General features: G+C 41.7%; 1 protein-coding gene across 2 annotated transcripts in view; it reads right to left on the bottom strand.

The window, feature by feature from the left end:
- Positions 1 to 17,299, bottom strand: part of msrb3 (methionine sulfoxide reductase B3) — a 119,569-nt gene extending 102,270 nt beyond the window's left edge. Inside the window, exon 1 of one of the 2 annotated variants that reach the window (XM_063059611.1) lies at positions 17,171 to 17,299. In XM_063059611.1, the coding sequence (XP_062915681.1) occupies positions 17,171 to 17,252 (82 nt within the window). In that variant the 5' untranslated portion in view covers positions 17,253 to 17,299. The remainder of the gene's footprint in view (positions 1 to 17,170) is intronic. The other variant, XM_063059612.1, reaches the window with a different exon arrangement.
- Positions 17,300 to 17,614: the final 315 nt, after the last annotated feature.

Below are 17,614 nucleotides of genomic sequence, written 5' to 3'. Positions count from 1 at the left end.
CAGAAAAATGAGGGGAGGATCTCATTGAAACCTATCGAATATTGAAAGGCCTTGATAGAGTGGATGGGATGTGGAGAGGACACTTCCTACAGTTGGGCAGTCTAGGACCAGAGGTCACAATCTCAGAATAGAGGGATACCCACTTAGAGGAAAATGGATCAGCCACAATCAAATGGCAGAGCATACTTGATGGGCAGAGTGGCCTAATTCTGTTCCTATATCTTATGGTCTTCTCCAAACTTAGCAGACAGATCGCATTCTCAAGCTGAAGATGAGAGTTCATAGCCATGCTTCAGATCCCTATTTAGATCAATGCTAAATTTACTCACACTCTGGCAAATATCTCTTTCCACTCCAACTCCAAAATGCAAAATCCAAAATCCTCATAAGCAACTTTGCTTCCTCTGGCGTACGGCACTCATTTTACTGGCTTGCATTATCCATGACTTGCCCAAAGTTCTGCTGTGCTATTCCAATCCTGGACTGTCAACTCTAAAGGCCCTGTCTTTCAATTCCCTCAGGAATTGCTGTTCGACATTCCTTCTCCCTCACAACTCTTTGAATCTGCCGCAAAAGTCAAAAGCTGAATAAAAATCACTCCTTCCCATGAACCTCCATGCCAGCTTTTCTCAAAGTTTGACTTGGATGATGCAGCTGGAGTTTCCGTTACTGAACTGGATTTTGTTACCATTCATTCTGCAGATGTCTTAAGTTCTGAATGGGTTCTATTCCTGTCAGCAAGAACAAGTCTTATCAACTTTCTTATTAGTTCCAACCATGGTTCCAGCATAATCTTCCAAACTCCTCCCCACCCCAAAGTAGGAAGAGTTCACACTGGCCATCATATATCAGAATTAATTTATCCTTATCTGTGAGTGCCGTTGACTCACCTCAGCGCTGAACTGGCTCCGTGGCTGTGGCCTGCAGCCATCGGGTTCCTGGACCAGCATCACCCACCTCAGTGCTGAACTGGCTCTGTGACTGTGGACTCACTTTCGGGGAATCTGCAGTCAATGTTCTCTATGTTACTTGTTTACTTTTTTATTGTTTGCACATTTCGGTTTTTTCACACATTGGGGGTGTTGGACTGTTGTGTGACTTTTTAAGGGGTTCTACTGTGTTTCTTTGTTTTGTGGCAGCCTGCAAAGAGATGAATCTCAAGTATAGATACTTCGATAATAAATGTACCTCAAACTTCGAACTTTGAACCAACCCAACATGACCTCGCACACTCATCTTAAGTTCCAAGAATAGGAAGATATATTTGCCATTACTTTTTGTTAATTTTGATAATAATAAAGGAAGATTTCACCATTAAGAGCAGTAGAGTGTGCAGCTGGCAGAGACCTAGCTTCAGTCTTGACCTCACGTGAATATACTTCGGCATTTGCATGTTCTCTCTGTAAACCTGCAAGTTTCCTCCAGATGTGCCATTTCCTTCCTATATCTTGAAGACATGAACGTTGGTAGGTTACTTTTCCACTGTAATTTCCCCTGGTGTGTAGGTGAGTGGGAGAGTCTGAGGGGTGATGATGAGTCAAGTCGTCACTTTTTTATTGTCATTTCAACCGTAACTGCTGCTACAGTACACAGTAAAAACGAGACAATGTTTTTCAGGACCATGGTGCTACATGAACAACACAAAAACTACAGTGAACTACGTAAAACAACATAAAACTACAGATCTACACAGGACTGCATAAAGTGCACAAAACAGTGCAAGCATTACAATAAGTAATAAACAAGATGATATGCACAGTAGAGGGTTGGTGTCAATCCAGGCTCTGGGTATTGAGGAGTCTGATGGCTTGGGGGAAGAAACTGTTACATAGTCTGGTCGTGAGAGCCCGAATGCTTCAGTGCCTTTTTCCAGATGGCGGGAGGGAGAAGAGTTTATATGAGGGGTGCGTGGGGTCCTTCATAACGCTGTTTGCTTTACGGATGCAGCGTGTGGTGTAAATGTCTGTAATGGCGGGAAGAGAGACCCCGTTGATCTTCTCAGCTGACCTCACTATCCACTGCAGGGTCTTGCGATCCGAGACGGTACAATCTCCAAACCAGGCAGTGATGCAGCTGCTCAGGATGCTCTCAATACAACCTCTGAAGAATGTGGTGAGGATGGGGGGTGGGAGATGGACTTTTCTCAGCCTTCACAGAAGCTAGAGTCACTGCTGGGCTTTCTTTGCTATGGAGCTAATGTTGAGGGACCAGGTGAGATTCTCTGTCAGGTGAACACCAAGAAAGTTGGTGCTCTGAACGATCTCTACAGAGGAGTCGTCAATGTTCAGAGGAGAGTGGTCACTCCGTGTCCTCCTGAAGTCAACAACCATCTCTTTTGTTTTGTTCACATTCAGAGACAGGTTGTTGGCTCTGCACCAGTCTGTTAGCTGCTGCACCTCCTCTCTGTATGCTGACTCATCGTTCTTGCTGATGAGACCCACCACAGTCGTGTCATCGGCGAACTTGATGATGCGGTTCGAGCTGTGTGTTGCAGTACAGTCGTGGGTCAGCAGAGTGAACAGCAGTGGACTGAACACACAGCCCTGGGGGGCCCCCATGCTCAGTGTGATGGTGTTAGAGATGCTGCTTCCAATCCGGACTGAATGGGGTCTCCCAGTCAGGAAGTCTAGGATCCAGTTGCAGAGGGAGGTGTTCAGGCCCAGTAGGCTCAGCTTTCCAATCAGTTTCTGAGGAATGATTGTGTTGAGTGCTGAACTGAAGTCTATGAACAGCATTCAAATGTACGTGTCTTTTTTTGTCCAGGTGGGTTAGGGCCAGGTGGAGGGTGATGGCAATGGCATCGTGAAGCGGGGAGTAAAAAATGGGAATTCTGTATGATTGGTGTAAATGAACGTTTGATGGTCAACAGAGTTGCTTGGCTGAATACCTCATTTCCATGCTGTCTTCTCAATGACTAATGCCTAATATTCTACCAAAGGCATTCCTGAATAATCAAAAATCTTAAGGTCAAAATCTGTGTATGGAATTGAAAAGTAGATGATTATTGTAGAAAGATTCCCTCATTATAAATACAGTCTATCTGCTGAATAAACTGTCATATTGCTTTACCAAAGTAGTTTTTCATTTGACAACTGTAAAAATACTAATAATTTACAAATTAAATTTGCAAAAACTACCTCAGCATCCCTTATTTCCATACAAATTCCCATGATTGTATTCAACCAGAGGCACTTTGAGTCACAACATTTCCTTTTATCAGAAAGGCTCCCAAATACTAAATTATGCTAATTCAGTTCCAAATGGGGAAAAAGATAGATTCTAACAGACTTAACCATTAACAGAATAAATAATAATATCAAAAGAATGAATAAGCTCTTCTCTGGCTTCCAGCTGGGTACAGATATTGATTTCAACTGACATTTTGAAGACATACTCTGCCATCTTCATCAGGGATGGTACCTAGGCACGAATAGTCTGGTGGTGCAGATACCCCCATCGCCTGTCCCTCCTGATTGGTTAGACTTCAACCAAATCAGTATTCCACTGTTCCACCTTGTTTACAACTGAATTTCAGTTCTTACTTGAGGGAGACCTTCATCTTTGTTAAAATTCTTATTCTTTAGTCTTAGTTCAATTAATTCCTTTACCAGGCAGTCCCAAAAGCCATTGACGTGGCACAGTAGTCTTGTGCCATTGAAGTCAATCCTATGGCCATTGAGAATGCAAAGTTCAGCTACTGCCGATTTCTCTGGGTAACCCAAAAATATACACCTCTTCTGTTCCTTGATGCGGATTTCCACCGTGCGTCCCGTCTGGCTGATATACACTGCTCCACATTCACAGGGAACACTGTAAACCCCAGCTGTCCTGAGTCCCAGGTCATCTTTGGCTTTTGGGGCCACTTGGTGAAGGAAGCCATTGTAAAAACACTAGAGAATAAGAATTTTAACAAAGATGAAGGTCTCCAAGTAAGAACTGGAATTCTATCGTAAACAAGGCGGGACAGCAAAAATCTGATCGATTGAGGACTAACCGATCAGGAGGAACAGACATCGGGGGTATACATACCACTGGACTAGACGTACCTAGGCATCATCCCTAATGAAGCTGGCAGAATTTGTCATTGAAATGTTGGTTAAAGTTGATATCTGTAGCAAGCTGGAAGCCCAAGAAGAGTTTATTCGTCACATATTCCAGGAAACCACTAGATCCTTTCTCAATATCAAACAAAGATGACCACAAGCCAGATAGGGACCTGAAACTTGTCTACCTTCACTTGCCATTTGGTTTAAGTTATGCTACTGTCCCACGTGCACCTTAGCCTTATTCATAACAATGCACTTGTCGAGGAAACTCTTAGCAAAAAAAAGCAATGCTTCCAGATTTACCATTTGTCAGACCTATCCTGACATTCTGAAGGAGTTAATGAGTAAAGATCTAAGTATGAAAACTGCTAGAAGTTTAAAACAAATACTTATTGCTAATTTATTTATTATTATTTATCTCATTTTGTATTTGCACAGTTTGTTGTCTTTTGCACACTGCTTGAATGCCCAAGTTGGTGCAGTCTTTCATTGATTCTGGAATGGTTACTATTAGAAACATAGTAGACCTACAGCACAATACAGGCCCTTCGGCCCACACAGCACATGTGAACTACCTAGAACTACCTAGGCTTACCCATAGCCCTCTATTTTTCTAAGCTCCATGTATCCATCCAGGAGTCTCTTAAAAGACCCTATCGTTTCCGCCTCCACCACTGCTGCCAGCAGCCCATTCCACACACTCACCACTCTCTGTGTAAAAAACTTACCCCTGACATCTCCTCTGTATCTACTTCCAAGCACCTTAAAACTAAACCCTCTGACTATCCACATGACCAATGCCTCTCATTATCTTGTACACTTCTATCAGGTCATCTCTCATCCTCCGTCACTCCAAGGAGAAGAGGCCAAGTTCACACAATCTATTCTCATAAGGCATGCTCCCCAATCCAGGCAAAATCCTCGTAAATCTCCCCTGCACTCCTTCTATGGTTTCCACGTCCTTCCTGTAGTGAGGCAAACAGAGTTGAGCACAGTACTCCAAGTGGGATCTGACCAGGGTCCTCTGGAGCTGCAACATTACTTCTCGATTCTTAAACTCAATCCCACGATTGATGAAGGCCAATGCACCATATGCCTTCTATTATTCTATACATTTATTGAGTATACCTGCAAGAAAATGAATCTCAGGGTTGTATATGGTGACATATATATATATATATATTTATAGGCATCTGTTAGTCTCGTGAGACCATGGATTTGCGCCTTGGAACGTTTCCAGGGCGCAGGCCCGGGCAAGGTTGATGGAAGACCAGCAGTTGCCCATGCTGCAAGTCTCCCCTCTCCACGCCACCGATGTTGTCCAAGGGAAGGGCATTAGGACCCATACAGCTTGGCACCGGTGTCGTGGCAGAGCAATGTGTGATTAAGTACCTTGCTCAAGGACACACATGCTGCCTCAGCCAAGGCTCGAACTAGCGACCTTCAAATCACTAGACGAACGCCTTAACCACTTGGTCACGCGCCAACACATATAAGTACTTATATGCCACATATATGTCACCTATATGTCACATATAGGTGATATAGATGTACTTTGATAATAAATCTAAACTTTGAACTTTAAAATTACTGCATATAAAATGCAGGTGTATAGAAATTTAGTTAGACCACATTTTAAATATTACGTTCATATTTGGTTAGCACACTACAGTAAGGATGTGGAGGCACAGAATAGTTTCACCAGGATGATGTCTAGATTGGAAAATATTAGTGATAAGGAGAGATTAGACAAACTTGGGTTATTTTCTCTAGAGCGTCAAAGGCTAAGGGGCAACCTGATAAATGTATATAAAATTAGAGACATAGAGAGGATAGATATTTTTTCCTTTGGGGGGGAACGGTGAAAATGTAAAAAATTGGACAGCTAGTGTTTGACACCATCTCATTTCAGTACTACTCCAACTGACAGGGAGAATGTTTAAAGGAGATATGCAAGGCAGATCTTTTTTTTTAAAATGGCAAACAGTGTAGTTGGTGCCTTCAATGCACTGCCAAGGGAAGTTTTAGAAACAAATAGGAAAGTAATTCTTAAGAGACATTTAGACAGACCATGTACAGGCATATGGGATTAGTTTAGATTGGTATCATGGTTGGCACAGACACAGTGGGCCAAAGGGTCTGTTTCTGTGCTCTACTGTTTTATATTCTGAAAGTACACAATGAATTGAACAAACGATTGCAACTCTGCTTAACTTTTTTCCTCAGTCATAAAAATTGCCACTCAAGTGTCAGTTCCATAGAAACAGAGTGCAACCAGGAAAATCTTAGCAGAAAGACTAGAAAATCTGCAGATGCTGGAACCCTTAGCAGAGCTCGGTAGGCATTCAGTGCAGATCTGCTGGTAGGTTTCAGCAATTTCCAGCCTGTTGGAACGGGTGACCAAAAGATTAGTTGAAGAGATAGACTAAAGAAAGAAATCGCAATGCAAAGAGATTCAGGAAGAAAGATGTAATGGCACACAGCTGTCAATTAACCAAAGATAGTGCATCCTATTACTTTTATGGAGAGAAGAGAAATATAGAGAGGAAGCAAGATAATCATAAGATACAGAACCTAGAACAGTCACATGTTTCACGAGTCTGCTCTATCACACAGGCTAGACCTGTAAATCTTAACCACTTTTTTCTGTGATCTGGAAATTCAATTTTCTGTAAAATCACCAATCAGAATCAGGTTTATTATCACTGGAATGTGTTGTGAAATTTGTTGACTTAGGAGCAGCAGCAATACATGATAATATAAAAAGAAAATAAATCCAATTACAGTAAATTATATGTAGTATATGTAAATAGCTAGATTAAAAATAGTGCAAAACAGAAATAATCATATCCTTGATACAGACATTACAGCTACTATTTTTGCACAATGTTAGGGAGCATTCTGGAGTTAGGTTATATAACAAAATATTAACTTCAGCCACCAAACTTTAGACCTGAACATGAATAGCCTGCACTGTGCAAGGGAATGGACTGTCACTGTTTCAGGTTGAGATCCTACATTTATGGATATTAAACTCACCAGTCCAACTGAAAGGTGTCTATCAGGACATCTACCAGAAGGTACAAAGAATTTAAAAGCAAACTGCCAAACTGCGGTCGGGTGCTTCCAATGGTGCTGCATCGGCAAGTTTGCAGCGCTTGGAGGTTCATGGCGGTGCACTTCTACCGTCTGCGTGAAATGATGGACTATCGGGACTTTGAGTCTTTTTTCTTAGCGTGCCCATGGTCTGCTCTTTATCAAATTACGGTATTGCTTTGCATTGTTGTAACTATATGTTATAATTATGTGGTTTTATCAGTTTTAGTCTTGGTTTGTCCTATGTTTCTTGTGATGTCACTCTGGAGGAACATTGTATCATTTTTTAATGCGTGCATCTCTAAATGACAATAAACGAGGACTGAGTGTCCTCATAATCTAATCTAAAAATTTTGATATGTATTTCATCAGGCTATACAAATTTTATCTCTATTTCTCTGTGCACCTATAATCTCAAACCATTCTCCTACTGTTGTGCAGGCAGGAGACTTGAATGTGCAGTGTACGTTACATAGATATAAATAATTACTCTGTTCTGCTCTTGTCTGTTCAGATGACGCAAATGCCTAATAAATGATTGGTAGATGAGACCGAATGGAATAACAGATCAGTTCACTATCGAAGCAATGTTCAATTGAAAATAAAATCACAAAGACAGGTCACAAAAGGAACATGATTCTTGTTATGTTCTCACAGCTTTAAATCTAAAATAGTGCAAGATTCAAAAACTTGTTGGTGTTTCTCTCTGGGAGTGCTCACTTTTATATTGGCAGGGGGCCTACATAAACACGAACATTCCCAGAGAGAAACACCAACAACTGTGCACTGAGGATGTCAACTTGACTGCTGACGAAATGTCTGCAAGCTAATCGCCAAGCTCAGCGAACACCGCAACATCAAACACCTCAACCAGAGCTACCAATGTTCACCACCATTCAGAAACATTGCAAAATTATTCAGGAAAGGTTTACTTTTACAATGCTTTTCCAAAAGCAGCTTAAGCCTTAAACGTAGAAAATGTTGCTGCCAACTTGCAGACAGAAAAGTCCTGCAAGAGTAATTTGATAATCATCAGGTAATCTGTTTAGCGCCAAATAAAGGTCATGACATTACACAGCAACACATCAGGGCACAGCAACAGCAGCCAGGCCAATGGCACTTTGGCCAGTTCTGAAGCTCAAAGGCAGGTACAGCAATAATGAAAGGAGACTTGATAGTTAGGTGCATGGACAGCAGATTCTGTGGCCGAGAAAGAGAAGCCAAGATGGTGTGTTGCCTCCCAGGTGCTAGGGTCCAGGATGTCTCAGAGCGGCTGCAGAAGATTCTCAAGAGGGAGGGTGAGCAGCTGGATGTCGTGGTGCACACGGGCTCCATTGACATAGTTAAAAAAGGGGGAAAGAAGTCCTACACAGTGAATATAGGGTGTTAAGGAAGAGGCTGATGAGCAGGACCTCCAAGGTGGTAATCTCTGGATTACTCCCAGTACCACGTGCTAGTCAGGGCAGGAATAGGCTGGCAGTACAAATGAATGAGCGGCTGAGGGACTGGTGCAGGGAGCAGGGTTTCAGATTTCTGGATCATTGGGATTTCTTCCAGGGAAGGTACAGCCCATACAGAAAGGACAGGTTACACCTGAACCCAAGGTGAACAAATATCTTTGTGGGTAGGTTTACCAGAGCTGTTGGGAAGGGTTTAAACTAACTTGGCAGGCGTATGGGAACCAAAGTGAGAGGGCTGAGAATGAGACAATTGGTGTGCAAGTTGATGCACTGTGTAGTGAGTCTCTGAAAATTCCAGTCTGTGGGAAGTATAACATGGGGGCAAAATCAGAAAGGGTGATGAATACAGGGCTGAAGGTGTTATATTTGAATACACAGTATACGGAATAAGGTAGATGATCTTGCAGCACAGTTAGACATCGGCAGCTATCACATCTTGAGCATCACTAAGTCATGGTTAAAAGAAGATCATAGTTGGGAACTTAACATCCAAGGACATACCTTGCATCAAAAGGACAAGCAAGTAGGCAGAGGGGATGAGTTGGCTCTGTTAGTTAAAAAATGAAATCAAATTCTTAGAAAGAGGTGACTTGGAAACAGAAGATGTAGAATCCTTGTGGATAGAGTTAAGAAACTGCAAGGGTAGAGAAACCCTGGTGAGAGTTGTACAGTATACAGGCTCCCAAATAGTAGCTAGGACACAGGATATAACTTACACAGGAAATAGAAAAGGCATGTAATAAGGGCCAGGTTACAATAGTCATGGGTGATTTCAATATTCAGATAGATTGGGAAAATCAGGAGTGGTTGATAGGTTCTTGATTAGTAAGGGTGTTCAAAGGTTACGGGGAAAAGGTAAGAGAATGGGATTAAGAGGGATAATAAATCAGTCACGATGAAATGGCAAAGCACTCGATGGGCCGAATAGCCTAATTCTGCTCTCATATCTTATGGTCTTATACTTACAACTTAACCTCAGCTGCCTTTTAAGAAAACAGCGAATCTATCTGAAATAACTACATCCATTCAGTTCTATATTATCTGGTCTTGTACACATCTGCTTTACACTAAAACTTACTGAAGATCAAATAAATAAGTAATGGAGTTTTCACAGCAAATCTGCAGGCCTTTTGGCCTATCATGTTCATGGTCAAACATTTTGCCATACTACACTAATCCATTTGGTTGTATTAGGTCTGTATGACTTCTGTGTCTTGCCTATTCTTCTACCCGATTATCACTGGAATTATCATCGGCTGTATTTCAGCAAGTACACAGTAAGTCCTCAATAGCGCTTCCACCACCACAATCGTTAAGAAGCACTTTTAATTTACCATTGTTCTTCTGGTGAAAATCCTGCAGCAGAACTAGACAGGGCATGACAGTTCCAGCTGTGATGTAGGTGTAACCTGGCCCACCCAATATGAATCATATGTAGTGAAATTATTTCAGGAATTCCTTCTCATTACAAAGCAAATTTCCAGTCGTCAACAGGAAAACGGTTCAAACTGGGAGGCTGCAGTCAAAGGACAAGAAATACCAAATTTAATTGTTGTTCTTTTGCTATAAACTTGGTTCCTTAAGGTTGTTGTAGCTGACGGGGCACGGGGTGGTAGTGGGGAGAAGCTCTCACTATTGACAATATTAATTACTCCCAATGGCGTGCATCTCAAATAGCCTCTGACACCCAAGTCCAGCTCCTTGCCTTCATGCGTGGCTTAGCTACTAAACCTGGCAGAACCGTTACTACTGTCAGGAGGAGGAACAAAGGTGGGTTATTTTTGCCTTAAAAACCATTGCTTCGGGCAGATGGGATTCATCAACATTGGTTGGCAGCTCATCTAAGGGGAAAATTCTTGGTCTCAGACCTCCGCTGCCTTGCAGCGATACCCACTCACGGGGAGGGCTTTGGGAGTAAACCCCGAGGAGAAATACCAAGCTGGAGTCCCTAAGGCAGTCCTACATTGAGCACAACACTGACTGGCAACTCCTGCAATGCCGCTGGTGCCAAACTGTATTGGTCACTGCCGATCCTTTGGGTTCATTAGCTGTGCATGTAACACAGGAGAACCGGTTACATGGACAACAGCTTGCTCTCTGTATCGTGCTGTCCTGGCTTGTGTACCTAGACACCTGGGAAGCAGCCTCCACAGTCGACCCTGACCATCTGAGGGTGTCAAACCTAACTTGCAGACAACATCAAATTCCCTTTCCTTTCAGAGCAACACTATTTATCATTTATTTATTCTCTTAAGGAACAGAGTAAATCAAAATAGGAGTGTATTTCTTCAGTAATATTTACATTTTTTATATGAAAAACCCATTTTATATGGCAAGCAACTCAGGGATTAATCCAGACTTTTGTAAAATGATACCTCAGATAGTATCAGAGCTTATTGTTTGATGGCTGTTTGAATTATTAAATAAACTCATTCAAAGACTCCATTAACCGTGATAGTTTACTCGAACAGCTTCTCCAGACTGATTCAGAAAGTTTCTACAAACAATGTTACAACCCAGTGAGCTGTCAACCATTTGACACTGAACTTGAAAGAGGTAAAAGCCTTAAAGCAGTAATTACCCTTTCACATCCAACATTTCTCTCCCACACAAGTCAAATTTTGATCAAAAAAAAGATAAAGCAATCAGGCTCTTGAATATCTATTTCCACAATTCTGTTTCGATTATGATTCACCCACATCTTAAATGTACTTACCTACCTTGATTCTGAATCCCCAAATCAAAATTGGTCATTTGAATTTTTCAAAACGGAGCATAGCCAGCTTTTAGGGGAGAGTACAAGATTTTTACTTTCTTTAGCATGATGGAATTTGCTATGACATTTAAACTGCCTCTTTTTTTTAACTAAAACAATTTGCTTGTTGCAATTCTTATCATTATGCCACTAAATTCATATATTGGTCACTCAAATCAGGAAGATTCCTATTTGGGAACCCCAGGATAATGTCAGTTTGATTGCCCCAGAGTTTTTGGCTCCTCGATGTCAAAAGGTTCACTGAATATCATTGGATGCCATGGCACATGGCAAAGTAGCTTTGTATGCAAATACATAATAGATATAAAGGCCCCGGAAGCAATTTGAAGTCTCGCAAGAACTTCACAATAAAGTACCTGATCAGGCTTTTGATAAAATTCTATTGTAGGGCACAGAAAAATGTTTTGTCATTTTACAGAATTTATAGGCCGAAAGGTCAACACTTTCCTTCAACAAATGTGTTCCATGGCCATTCATCAGCATCAGTCACTGAATAAAAGCAGAACCCTCTTTAAGTGACTTTCCTCCCAGCCCTTTCAATTATAGTCTTGCCAATATCCTTCAGGGCCCGTAACCTGTAGTCTTTCGCATATCGAAATTTCACAACTACTTCTGCAAAATCTGCTGCACAAAGCCTGCTAGGTAGTACAGGATACACTGGGCCTTGTGCTCAACGGAATTTACCAACAAACAGTACACAAGCAGAACATATGTTGCTGCCCTTGTAATGCCAGTGAATGTCACGGTTAGGTGGGTTGACTCACTGATAAAAGACGGCCACTGTTTGGCACTACAGCATTATTCGGCATGAAGCAGCCCAAGCCTGAATGCTGTCGAGGTCTTGCTGCATGCCGACATGACTGCTTCCATTTCTGAAGAGGACAGGCAGAAACTGGATATCTGCCGCATGTGGAATTCAGGTTAAAGTAAAATTATCAGAGTACGTACTGTATATATCACCATATACAACCCTGAGATTCTATTTTCTGTGGGTATAGAATCAGAATTATTATCACCGGCATGTGACGTGAAATGCTTTAACTCAGCAGCAGCAGCAGTTCAATGCAATACATAATCTAGCAGAGAGAAAAAAAAATAAAATAAAAATAATAATAAATAGATTTTTTAAAAACAGAAATCATGTATATTTAAAAAAAAGTGAGTTAGTGTCCAAAGATTTAATGTCCATTTAGGAATCAGATGGCAGAGGGGAAAAAGCTGTTCCTGAATCGCTGAGTGTGTGCCTTCAGCCTTCTGTACCTCCTCCCTGATGGGAACAGTGAGAAAAGGGCATGTCCTGGGTGCTGGAGGCCCTTAATAATGGACGCTGCCTTTCTGAGACACTGCTCCCTGAAGATGTCCTGGGTACTTTGTAGGCTAATACCCAAGATGGAACTGACTAGATTTACAACCTTCCGCAGCTTCTTTCGGTCCTGTGCAGTAGCCCCTCCATACCAGACAGTGATGTAGCCTGTCAGAGTGCTCTCCACGAAACAACTATAGAAGTTTTTGAGTGTATTTGTTGACATGCCAAATATCTTCAAAACTCCCAATAAAGTATAGCTCCTGTCTTGCCTCCTTTACAACTACATCGATATGTCTAACTACATCGACATGTTGGGACCAGGTTAGATTCTCAGAGATCTTGACACCCAGGAACTTGAAGCAGCTCACCCTCTCCACTTCTGATCCCTCTGTTAGGATTGGTATGTGTTCCTTCATCTTACCCTTCCTGAAGTCTACAATCAGCTCTTTTGTCTTACTGACGTTGAGTGCCAGGATGTTGCTGTGGCACCACTCCACTAGCTGGCATATCTCATTGCTGTACGCCCTCTCGTCACCACCTGAGATTCTACCAACAATGGCTGTATCGTCAGCAAATTTATAGATGGAATTTGAGCTATGCCTAGCCACACATGGTTAGCAAAATCTACAGAATAGTCACCCCAACAGAATCAATGAAAGATCAACCAGAGTGTAGACAACAAACTGTGCAAATATAAATAAATAGCAATAAATAATGACAGCACAAGATAAACAGTGCTTAAAGTGAGATATTTGCTTGTGGGAACATCTCAACAGATGAGTGCAGCTATTCCCTTTTGTTCAAGAGCCTGATGGTTGAGGGGTAGTAATTGTTCTTGAACCTGGTGGTGGGAGTCCTGAGGCTCTTGTACCTTTTACCTGATGGCAGCAGTGAAAAAAGAGCATGACCTGGGTGGTAAGGATCATTGATTATGTTCCAGATGCAAGTGTATTTACTAATGTTTTCTCAGTCCACTGGATTTTGTTCCCCTGCTATGTCCTTAATATCATAAATGGACTTAAAATTCACTAAAAGTGGAGAAAATATTTTGTATTCTCTTTTTAAAGTACTCAAGATTGACAATGGCCTCTCATTTTCTTTTGAAAAAGTTTCAAATAAATTTGATGAATTAAAGGGTGATTTTGCAAGCCAAGACTTTTGGCATAGAGTCTCACTGTATTGCACACAAGTGAAAGAATCAGCTTGTCCCACTCTACTGAGGTGTCCTACTGGGAGCAAGCTGTTGAAGAATGACCTCAGTACTACTGTACGGTGTTAAATCACTGGGATGGAAATTTTCATACAAATTGGAATTTAGCAAAACATCCAGCACAACGCTGGAAAGCAACCTACGCAGTCACAGGGAGAGTGGATGAACTCCACACATACACCATTTACCAGAAACTCAACTGAACCAGCCACATGAATACAATGAGAAAAAGTGGTGGTCAAATGCTGGATATCCTGGATGGGTGACTCACCTGCACAGAAGCCTGAAGCCCCACCGTCTGGTCTGGTTCTAGAATTGTTACTTTCTTACCATCATCAGTTTCTTGAACAGACCTACACAACCCTAACATGAGAAAATATGCACAACCTAATCCTAACTCTGCAACACAGCATTATGCACCATCTCTGACACTACTATGAACCTATCTGTCTTCTTTCGCACTAATGTTTTGTTTTGCGTGAACTTTATTTCTCCTCTCTCTTCACTTTAAATGTTCTGTGTTGCCTATACTTACATGCATGAGATACCGCTACATTTTTCATTGTATCTGTGCATATTTGTGCACAAATTGACTTGATAATAAAGTCCCTCCATAATTGTAAAAACAGAAATCAAGAGCATAAATATTTGCCACTTGCCTGCTATCATAAAGATGTCAAAATATCGGATCTTATAACAGATATTTATAGAGAAATATCATACCCAAATACTCACAGCTCAGCTTTGTAGTTGTTATGTTTGTTATGTTGCAACTCTAGATTCTCAACAAGGCTGGTTGTATGTGAGAATCCAAAAGATTTCTCATTGATATCCAACTCTTCCATTGAAATTCTCATTATAGCAAAATTATTTTAAAGCCAACTGAACATACAAGAGCTTTTTAATATATTATTCTCTTTGTGAAACAGAGGTGCTAGCATATGCTAATTATCATTCATGAAAGATTGAACTCTGTGGGCCCGAGAAACCAATTTCATATTTGTGGGATGTCAGGTTATATTTTCCATGATAAAAGTTAACAACGCGTTCAAAAAGTTTGTTCATGTACCTCCACTTCTGTCTCCACCTACATGAGCCTCAAGCAGTTGAGGGTTCCTCACTAAATATATTTAAGAAACAGTTAGATAGGCTTTTACATTGTAAGGGAATTAAGGGTTATAGGGAAAAGGCAGGTAGATGGAGCTGAGTTTATGGACAGATCAGCCATGATCTTATTGAATGGTGGGGCAGGCTCGATGGGCCAGATGGCCTACTCCTGCTCCTATTTCTTATCATCTTATGATTGTCCGTAAGACCACAAGACACAAGAGCAGAATTAGGCCATTCTGCCCATCGAGAATGCTCCATCATTCCATCATAGCTGATTTATTATCCCTCTCATTCCCATTCTCCTGCCTTCTCCCCATAACCTTTGAACATCCTTACTAATCAAGAACCTATCAAACTCACCTTTAAATATACCCAATCACTTGGCCTCCATAGTCATCTGTGGTCCCTGACTTCTCCCACTATAGGAAACATCCTCTCCACATCCGTTCCCTCTAGGCCATGCAATATTCAATAGGTTTCAATGAAAATCTTCCCCCTCATTCCTCTAAACTCCAGCAAGTACAAGCTCAGTGACATCAAACACTTATCATACGTTCACCCTTCCATTAACAGCATCATTCTCGTGAACCTCCTCTGGACCCTCTCCAAAGCCAGCACGTTCTTTCTTCGATAAGGGGCTCAAAGTTGCTCACAGCCCAAGTGCGTTCTGACCAATGCCTTATAAAGTCTCGGTTATCACATCACTGCTTTTAAATTCTAGTCCTCTCAAAATGAATGCTAACATTGGATTTGCCTTCCTTACTGCAAACTCAACCTGCAAGTTACCTTTCGGGAATCCCGCCCAATACAGTCTCCAATGCATGTCTTTTTAAAAGCAAATGTGCGTTAAAACAGCTTGATCTTTCCTGGTTTGCTTAATTCTTAAATGCAGTTAATTGGCTGTTCTGCCTGCTTGACGACATTATTGTTGCTGGACATCAGAGATCTCCCATTGTTGGCAAATAATTAAATTGCCAATAAGAAGGAAAAATGCACATCAGTGAGCTTGCCAAAATGTTATAAGTAGCTTTCCTAGAACTCAGTGCCAAGTAGTGTTGCTTCAATACCGACTGCAAAATACAGGCCTATTATCTTTTAAAATAAAATTACTGACAGTAGACTAAACTTTGTAAATTAAAAACGCAGGTGCACCCTTTTATTAATAATTGAATTGAGCTTGGACTAAACAGCCCATCTGTGTGGTCTCACTCTTTAGACTCTCTTGGTGGTATTATGCTGTTAAGTAATCGTACATGAGCAGAGGCAGGTTTAAGTAATTTGGGACTGCTGTGTCAGATGTGCATCAGTGGCAACTATCAACATTTCCACGTCCTTTTTAAGTTAGCTCAAACAACGTTCTTAAACATGGAATCCAAAATCGTTAATAATTCCAAAACGTTATCAGCAGCTTATAAACTTCTTTATGCTTAAGACAGAAGGAACTTTATATACCTTAGTTATAAATGCATATATTTAAGGAGTACTGACCAAGCTTTTAACGAGGGTCAAAAAATTCTTGCCCGTAAGTCAGCGTTGACCCCAATTATTATTTAAACAGTGTGACAGCTATACGTGAGGTGGCATCATTGAACCAACGGGAATATCTATCTGATAGGTCTGGTGTTAATGAAGGCTAGAATTCATGTCTGGATTTAGGCGAGTGTGGACACAAAGGGGTCTGTAAAAGTAAGTGTTAATAGCTGCTTAAGGGGAACAGTTTTGCAGGGTTTCCCCCCCCCCCTGCAGTACCTTATTTTTTGTTAAACACGCCAGTGAAGCAACCTTACAGGTCGGGCTAAACATGCGCAGCTCAGCCCGGGCAGTGGCAGCATCCGAGTTGCTGCCAGTGTGGGATGGGGAGGGGGGAGTGATCAGCTCCAGTACCGGGCCTGCTGCAACTCCTCACAACACTGAGCAAACACGCCGCAGATACCCCTCTGAAAGTTAGAAGGAACAGTAAAAGAAAACTTTTCCTGTAATAAAAAAAAATCATTCCGCCAGCAGATTGATTCCCACGCTTAAAACGTCGGTCTCGTTGTGTGTGAGTGTGTGTTGTTTATCTCTCTCCAAGACCCGGGCAGCCCTCGCACTAACGCTGTGCAGCAGCCGCCCGCCCTCGCGGCGCAGATCCGTTTTGCTCTGAGTGTTTATCTCGGGGGCCCTTACCTGGCGCCTGTCGTGCAAACAAGGTCAAAAGCAGGAAAGTAATGACAAATGGATCAAGACGACCGGCCTCTCTCCGATTCATTGGATTCCACCTCTCGGCTTCTCAGTGGGTTAGATAATCCATCGAGAAGCACTGTGGGAAATTCCTCTGCCCAACAACTCCAAATATGACCATTGGCCACAAGCCACCGTGAATATCCCTCTCATTTGCCAAGGTTTTTGCTAAAGTGCTCTGAGAGGGGGAACAAAGTTTGCTTGTCCTATTTTGCTGAAGAAAAGTCTTTGGTATAATTTAAGCTGACCTCCCTCACTTTAATACAAGCAGACAGGCTGTAGGTATGTTTAAAGTTCTTCTCTGACCCACCTGGTTTGTTTTTGTTTCTGTTTTTATGTGCCTTTTTAATTTTAAATCACACCAATTATCGTGTCTTTTCAATCTAAATG

This window comes from Mobula hypostoma, chromosome 9 (genome assembly GCF_963921235.1).
Source record: "Mobula hypostoma chromosome 9, sMobHyp1.1, whole genome shotgun sequence".
NCBI classification, from domain to species: Eukaryota; Metazoa; Chordata; class Chondrichthyes; order Myliobatiformes; family Myliobatidae; genus Mobula; species Mobula hypostoma.
This window is presented reverse-complemented; position numbering and strand designations above follow the sequence as displayed.